The sequence below is a fragment of the Nicotiana tomentosiformis genome, chromosome 1 (assembly GCF_000390325.3).
Source record: "Nicotiana tomentosiformis chromosome 1, ASM39032v3, whole genome shotgun sequence".
NCBI lineage: Eukaryota > Viridiplantae > Streptophyta > Magnoliopsida > Solanales > Solanaceae > Nicotiana > Nicotiana tomentosiformis.
This window is the reverse complement of record NC_090812.1, coordinates 147961978-147970593: the sequence shown is the minus strand read 5'-3', so window position 1 is coordinate 147970593 and position 8616 is coordinate 147961978. Positions and strand designations below refer to the sequence as shown.

Genomic DNA, 8616 nt, shown 5'->3' with positions numbered 1-8616 from the left:
ATCATTTCCAACCACCGACCAAGCCATTTGATAGAATTTTTCACTAAGATCATTAGGCCTTGGTGCACTATCAGGATCAATAGAGAAGACACTATCTTTAACTTTTTGTGTAGAAGGAGTGGACAACAGGAAGTTGTTATCATCATCATTGATGACCATTTTAATAATATTCAGAGTTTGTAGATCCTCAGAAGTGTTGTCAGCACTGAAAAGATTCTGAAAGAACCTTACTCCAGCATCAGCTATCTCAGAAGTACCCTCCACCCAATTACCATTACCATATTTGATCTTCATGATGGACAACATTTTCCTTATACCTATAATGGCACCATGAAAGAAGGCAGTGTTCTCATCACTTTCAGTTAACCACTTAACTCTAGCTTTTTGTCTAAGCACACTATCTTGTAATTTCAGGAGCATGGTGAACTCTGCTTTAGCTTTGGATAACTTGAGAATGTTGCTTTGATTGTTGTCAACAAGGTAGACTTCTTCCAGTCTTCTCATCTTCACTTCTAGCTTTTTAGGTTCCTAATAAATATCCCTAAAGGCAGTTCTAGACCAAGAACTTAATGCACCGCATACTCTCTTAATTTTTTTATGCTAGTTGCAAAGAGGATTGACAGTGTCTCCTCCAAGCCAGGCATGTTAAATCACATCAAGGTAATCCTCATGCTCTGCCCAGAAATTCAGAAATTAGAAATACCTAACTTGCTCAGTAGTACAAGAACCACATGAAATCAAAAGAGAAGAGTGATCAGAACATGATCTAGACATGTGTGTGACTGGGGTCTCTCCAAATAGGTCAAACCATTCATCATTGTACACCAATCTGTCCAGTATTTTTCATAGAGTGTTTGGGAAATCTCTATTATCACTCCATATGAAATCAGATCCTACATAACCCTCATCTTGTAAATCATAGTCAGTAAGACTAGAACTGAACTCAAGACTCTCCTCAACTTTTAAAGCTATGTCCCTGGTTTCTCTCCAGCATTGGTAATAACATTAAAGTCACTCAGAACTCCCCGTGGACCATTAATGGTATTGGCAGTAGCTATAAGATCATCCCACAGAAGGTTCCTTAATTGTTCATCATATTTGGCATATACTATAGTCAAGAAGAAGAATATATGCCTCTGTGTATCTGTGATATGTACTAATACATGTTGTTCTCTATCTTCCATGATATCCAGCACATGCTCATTAGACCATAGAATCCAGATTTTGTTGGAGCAATTATGGAAACAAGACCGGTAGCCTAGTCTTCTTTTAAACCTTTCTATCTTTCTTGCTACAGCCATAGGCTCTTGCAGGAAGACAAAAGGAATTTTGTATTGTTTCTTTATAGTTTTGAGCCTTTCAGTAGCAACTTGTGACCCTATCCCCCTAATATTCCATGAGATTGTATTGATTATGAAAAACATTAGGTTAATGGTTTGTTTGTTCTCCTTGGATGTTGTTGTCTGATTCATTGAAGGAAGAAAAATTTATTCCTCTCCTGCTCGAATCTCGCAACCTCATTGGAGATAAATTATTGAGGAAAGTGATATTTTTTTAACCTAATTAATAGTATCCTTCTTGTCTTCGATTAGTAAGTCCTTTCTGGCACTCTTAATTAGTTCATCATCTGATTTGGAGCTAGGTTGTTCTTCTGTTAAGCCCTCCATGATAGTGTCATTATCCTGATCTTTGTAGGTTGTGTCCTCTCTTGTGGAGCTTGATAACTGTATGGGCTCATTACATATTTTGACAGACATATGAGCTTCTGTTCTTTCTATTTCTGCTCCCACATGCACCCTCTCTTTGGATTTTTTCCAGCATAACTATCATTCAATTTAGGATCCAGTCCATAGAGAGGTGCACTCCATTGACTAAAGTCATCGCCTATCTCATTATTTTGATTCATACTAACAGGTTCAAAATTAGAGAAACTTCAATAGGAATGAAGGTTTTAGAGTTGAATCTCTTCTTGTTGTTGCTCAATTTTTGCATCTCTTCATTTGTCACGTGAACTTGAGTCAAGTCCATGACTTGGCCCTCGTCATCTTTCTCCTCTAGATATATAGTTTTTTCTGCTTTATTTTTTCTTGGCCTCCCTTAACTTTTTGGATTTGGGGGTTCTTCTTGTTATTTGTGTTTCTTTCCCTGTTGAGTCTAGTAGGCTTCTGAGACAATTGTGTAGAGCTGACAGTTACCTCAAATAAAGACTCAATGTTGTCTACAGTTACAACATCCATGGCTTCATTTCCCTTCATAGTAGTGTGTGTTACCACCACTGTTTTTTCCCTTCTTTGGCTTTGTAACCTTGTTGTACCCCCTCCTTATTTAGATTGTTGATTGGTATTGTTATTTCCTCCCATGCCGGCCTCTGTGTCCTTTGTTCTAAGATTCGCATTTTCTTTTCCCTTCTTACTCACTACTTTCCATCCTTCTTCATCAACAACTTGCTTCATGAGCTCATCAGGCACCACATGTTGGTTAGGCACTGAGTTTGACATTTTGATGGATGACACATTAGAATTTTCTCTACTCATCTGATGGGTCTTCATACCTTTTGTTGGTACCTTGATGATTGATTTCCTCTGTGGTTTTGTTGGAGTCAGCAATAATCTTGTGTTTCTTCTCCTTTCTCCCTACTCTTTTTTTCGATTCTGGATGCAGGATTCTACAAGAAATATCAGAATGACCTTGCATTTTGCAATGTGTGCAGAAGGCAGGGATGCTTTCATATCAATCTTTTGCACAACAATTTCTTTAATGCCTTCGTCGTTGATAATCTCCAATAGTATCTCTTCAACAAGAGGTTTTGCCAAGTTAATCTCCACTCTAACTTTGGTTGTGGTGGGTCTAGTTTTGGACATAGTGGCTTTGTCCATAATTAAAGGGATTCTCACGGGTCCAATAATGCGGCATAAAGCATCCCATTCATAACAGTGCCAAGGAAGGTTAGGAAGAGTAATCCAGACAAGGGCGAATGAAGTCTCGGAATCAGGTTTGAATTTACATTGCCATTATGTTGTCCCTTCCAATAGACATGTAATTTCTCAAAATTACCTCAAAGTGATCCTCTTTGTTATTGAAGTCAATGAAGACATGATGTATATCATAAGCTCCAATCTTGATACTGCCTTTTCCAGGGATAATTTTAGCAAATTCACTACGTATGAGTTCTACAGAGGGTCTAATATGAGTGAACTTACCAATAATTGTCCATTTGCAGGTTTGAGCGAGTAAATCATTCTCCTCTTTAGTGAAGGTAACCACTGGTTTTCCTTCAATCAGACCATATGGTCTATATGGAAGAGTTATAGAGCCTCGTCTGTTGCTTTTTTCTGCATCCTCAAGACACCTTTATAGGAGGTTTAGGATGAGGATCCAGTACCGAAATTTCATGTTTGAGTGACAACTCCATTAATTTCAGTAATAAGTTTGGAGCCTTGTAGGTTACTCCCTTATAAATTATTAGATTGGGGTAGTGGAAAATTCCCTTGTTGCGAGATTTTGGAATTGTTGGTGTAATTTGGTCGACTACACACATTTAAGGGCTTTAGGGCCGGGAAATTTTATTGATTAATTGACAATAAATAATTGCTCTGAGGCATAAACGGATGAACTGGCCATGATGGGTCAGAGGGACCGGAAGGACCAACGTTCAAAGCATGTGGATCTTGCCAGAAAATTGATCAAGAGAAAAGGAGATAGAAAGAGCCGATAAAGAGAAAGATTATTGTCGACATTATCAATGTGAAAAGAAAAAAATGTACAAATGCCTCATGTAAAAGAACCTTTACCACCCCCTCTACTTGCAACTTGTATAACCCTTTTCATAATAACATGGTTCAACTATTTCACCAGGTAACTCTTTTAAAATCTTCTTTCTAATACCCTTTTCATTCTCTTAAAACATTATACCAAAGGGGAGAAAAGGGTAAAGAGAAAAAAAACAGATCATAATAGTGACTGCATTTCCGCTGTATTTATTTCATAATTCTCCTTTCCTTTGACTCGTAGATGGATACAATACTAATCAATAACATTGAATTTCTACAAACATAATCAAGTCTGAGCAAAAATATTTTGTAGCCCTTAATTGTAATATCCTGGCTGCAATTAGGAGGCAACCATGCTCTTCCAGAAGTCAAAAATACTGCACAACAATAACTGAAACCACTACAGAAGGAGTGAGCAACTTGAAAGAGAAACAGAGAGCTAATATCGTATAAGAAAACGAATATAAAAGAATGTCAGGATTCAGGAAAGATGCTTAAACATCAGATGAAACTGAACTGAATTTAATTCAATCAAAATCGATTATGAGAATTTGTAAACTCTGCTGTGATAAAGGTCTGCGTAACAAAACCACCCCTTCAACAAGGGAATAATTAATTGAGGGTTTAAAGTTCTAACCCGCTCTAAGTTTTGAATTATTCAAAAGGGACGGTGAAAAACGTAAAATATCTGCCCCAAAATGGTTCTTCGAATTTAAAGGATTTTCATCACCATATTCTAATTCTAAAAAAACTAGTTAAGTCGGACTTAGGCACCACCAGAACCATATTTCTTTCCAAAAACAATGACCTGAAGCTTGTCATAACCTGCCAACACACCAGCACCCGCAACGGCACGGAGGATGTTAGCACCAGCACCCTTGAACAGAGATTTGGCACCCTCATTCTTAAGGATCTGGGAGAAGGCGTCGAATGAGCTCTTGTACTTCACAGCCTCACCAGATGTCATCATCATTCTTCTTCTAACAGTGTCAATAGGGTAGGATGCAAGACCAGCACCATTGGTAATAAGCCACCCAAGAGCAAAGCTAGCAAAGAAACTATCCTGTAAACATCAAGAGATTAACCAAGGTCAATAATAACTCATAACAAAACGAAGTCATAAACCCACCATAATATCTTAAACTCCAAATTACCAAAGTAACAGGCAACAAAATCTAAGTAATGTAAGCATCTAAATATAACTGTCAACATATGACATCATCAGAGAAAATACCGAAGGAACGCATCACTAACCTGCATGCTTCCAGTCAAGAGCACTGGCTTCAAGGAGTCATACATTCCGAAGTACAAACCACGGTACACAATGATACCAACACATGAAATGTTGAACCCACGGTACAATCCAGCAATTCCATCAGATGCAAGAGTCTTCTTGTAGACATCGACCAAACCATTAAACTGTCTCCCACCTCCCTTCTTTGCAGCCTTGGCATCATTTGCAAGACGAGTACGAGCATAGTCAAGGGAGTAAACAAAGAGCAAAGAAGAAGCACCAGCAGCACCACCAGATGCAAGGTTGCCTGCAAACCACTTCCAGTAGCCATCACGGTCCTTCTTGAAGTTGAAGAGCCTCTTGAAGTAGTCCTTGAATGCAAAGTTCAAGGCCTGTGAAACACAATATCAGTCAGTATTCCGTATTACCAAAAATCAACAGATTCAGTGCCTGTGTCATAAATTGCAGCATCCAATGCAAGTAAATGGCATACCTGAGTAGGAAAGTAACGGATGACATTGGCAGTGTTTCCTCTCCACAAAGAACCAAATCCTTCCTCTTTAATTGTCCTCCCGAAACATTCTCCAATTCCCTTGTATGGTTCTGACAGTCTACCAGCCTTAATCATCTCATCTTGGTTTTGGATCAAAAGTTTCACACGCTCAATAGGGGCAGCAGCAGTCTTTGACACAGCAGCAGAAACACCACCCATAAGGAAGTCAGTGGCAAAAGCTGCAAGTCCTTTTTCTTGGGGAGCTTGCACAAACACTGGTGAAGCGTTTGCAGCAATCAACGAGAGATCCTGTGTGGCTTGGCAGGTTTGCAGTCCTGCATTAGAGTAATTGCCATATGCAAAACGCCTCTGATAGAGAGCAGGCCTTTGAATGCCCCCATAGCGAGCATGGACATCCTGGGAAAGACTGGAGCTCAGATGCATCTGGTTAGCTACCTTCTGAAAAACAGTTGGGTGCTGGTTATCCGCCATTGCTAAATAAACTCCTGCAAGGATGAAGCAATAGACTTAGGTCTTTCTCTTAATCTCAAAATTTCTTTTGATAAAGGTTCATAATAGATAACTTAAACCTCCATCTTAACCACTAGAGAAATGCAAGCCACTAACCAATCCCCCGGGTGATTTCAGCAAAAAGAAAATTCTCGTTACTCGCAATGGGAACTCAACAGAGCAGAATTCACTAATAATATAGTGTAGCAACATAGAAAATCAGTACACTATATTAACAGACCAAATTTCTTGCATTTCAGCATGTTCAAGATGGTACTTTTCCTTTGTACAGAAATTGTCAATGAATACCATTTTTCTCAATTCTCAACAGCAATCAGCCAAGTAAATCTATGATGCTTACGTTTAATTCTCCGACCATAGGAAAATAGTGATATAACACTAAACGATAACCTGTGCAATGGCTGGCACAGTGCATATAACAAATAATTTGAACACAAGAACATGAAGGTAACTTATCATTAGACTATTGTTCGGAAAAATCATTACTCCCTCCAAAAGTCCACCCCAACTTATATGTCACTCTCCATTTCGGGATGTCGAAAATATTTGACGCTTCCATTTTTATACAACTTTCGAGAATTCAAATTCTTAAGCTATTATGACACTAGCTTTTCAAATATTATCTTAATTTTTTCTTGTACTATAACACCTTAAACTATCCATCGGTTCAAATAACCTCAACAAAATAGGATGGAGAAAATAGTTTCTCTTCTATAGCAAAAGAACAAATGGTTAATTTACAACAGCAAAGGACACATGTTCTTTTAGCTCACGCCTCACAGTAGACAGCAACAGACCAAACCTATACGAAGGTCAGTAGTAAAGCTCATCCCGGATACAGACATAGAGTAATGAAGGCTGACCATGATACTAGAATGATAGAATCAAATCTACATACTTCTAAACTTGTGCTTACAATACAAGAAACAAATCACAAGTCTAACAACACAACTTGTGAAACACAAAATCAAATTATTTTGTCAATATAATCTTTATTTACTCTAGAAAGCAGCAAAACATCCGGATGATATATGTATACAGTTCAAAACAAAAAACACCAAAGTTAGTTCTCTTACTTTTCCAAATGCCCCTAGCTATAGCCTATAGTACATACTTCACTGACAAAATTCTAGATTCTTATACTAGACAACAAGAGTATAAATTATTTAAATTATATACATTGTCAGTGTAGAGATTATTTTACGCTATCAATGAATGTTAACATGTTATAGCAGGTTAGTTACCATTTAACTAGATTACCAATTAATGTTTATCCAAACAATTACCTGTAATTACCTAATAAGTAACCTGATAATGTAAATACAGTTTACAGCATCGGTGCATAGAACGACTGTGTAAACAATTACACTATTAGGTCACTTATAAGGTAATAACATGCAAATCTCTTGATAAAGACTAATAATAATAATCTAGTAAAAATGATAACTAACCTGATATAACAAGTTAAAAAACATTGACAGTATAAAAGAATCTTTACACCATCAGCACATATAATTTAAATCCTTACATAGAACACAAAATCAGAACCACACTAGGCGTTGACCAGATCTACAGTTCAACGACAAACAAACACCAAAAGCTAATTCTCTTAATTTTAACGCATACAACTAGCTATTGTGCATGCTTCACTAACAGAATTCTAGATTCTCATACCACACAACATAACATTAAATTACATAGAACAAAAAAAAACAGAATCACATTACTTGTTGACCAGATCTATAATCCACATCTATAAGAACGTCTCCTATAACTACAAACATGCCAACAACACTTTAACACGCAAATCAGATCGATAAAATCGTAGATCCATAAACCTACGATCCATTTCCAACAAACACACATACAGATCCATTATAATCTCAAAATCTACACAAAACAGATAAATCAAAATAAAACGAACCTCGCAAAAAGTCAAACAAGTGAAAATCTCTATAATTTTACAGATCTAAACAGAACAAAGTGAAATGAATTTAGGACTAAGCAAAAAAAAGTGAAATTTACGGTCAAAATCTCCAATTTTTAGGCCATCGAAATACATGTTGTAGACAGAGAGTGAGATGTTTTAGAGAGCGAAAGTTATCGTTACCTGCGTTCAACCTCGCCTTGGAAGTCGAAAGAGGAAATGGAGATGGGAGGAGAACGAGGAGCTAGAGGGTTTGAAGGGAGTATAGAGAATGAGTATATATTGGGTGGCTATGACCTATACTGCAGATATTTTTCATTGATTTAGCATTTGTTTTTCCCCTGCTTCGCGGCTCATTACTTAGATGTTACACTCTATTTTATTAAGCATTTCATCTCATTTTATTTTATGTGAAAGCATTTTATTTTATTTTATTGCTAAGAAACGAAGCATTTATTTATTTATGAAAAGCATTACTCCATCTAGAAAGCCAAGTTAGTAATTTTATTACATTTTTAATACTCTTTTTAATTTTTTAAAATTATATTAACTATGTGAATATAGAGTGTTTTGACCGTCGTATCCAAATGAATATTTTCTTTGACCTTCAAATGAATTGGGACAACGAAAGTACTTCTTAAGGAATTGGACTGAGTCAGCT

General features: G+C 37.0%; 1 protein-coding gene across 1 annotated transcript; it reads right to left on the bottom strand.

Annotated features, from left to right (window-relative positions):
* Positions 1 to 4271: 4271 nt before the first annotated feature.
* On the bottom strand, positions 4272 to 8326 carry LOC104090015 (ADP,ATP carrier protein, mitochondrial). Its single transcript, XM_009595046.4, has 4 exons — positions 8139 to 8326; positions 5498 to 6003; positions 5025 to 5396; positions 4272 to 4833 (listed from the first exon to the last, which is right to left on the bottom strand). Exons 2-4 carry the CDS (start codon positions 5987 to 5989, stop codon positions 4537 to 4539), a joined length of 1161 nt encoding a protein of 386 aa, XP_009593341.1. The 5' UTR covers positions 5990 to 6003; positions 8139 to 8326; the 3' UTR covers positions 4272 to 4536.
* Positions 8327 to 8616: the final 290 nt, after the last annotated feature.

Coding starts and splice junctions, on each gene's coding strand:
- LOC104090015 (XM_009595046.4), bottom strand. CDS start 5,989: ATGGCGGATAACCAGCACCCAACTGTTTTTCAGAAGGTAGCTAACCAG. Junction 5,397..5,497: donor TCCGTTACTTTCCTACTCAG/GTATGCCATTTA, acceptor TGTGTTTCACAG/GCCTTGAACTTTGCATTCAA. Junction 4,834..5,024: donor TCTTGACTGGAAGCATGCAG/GTTAGTGATGCG, acceptor TGATGTTTACAG/GATAGTTTCTTTGCTAGCTT.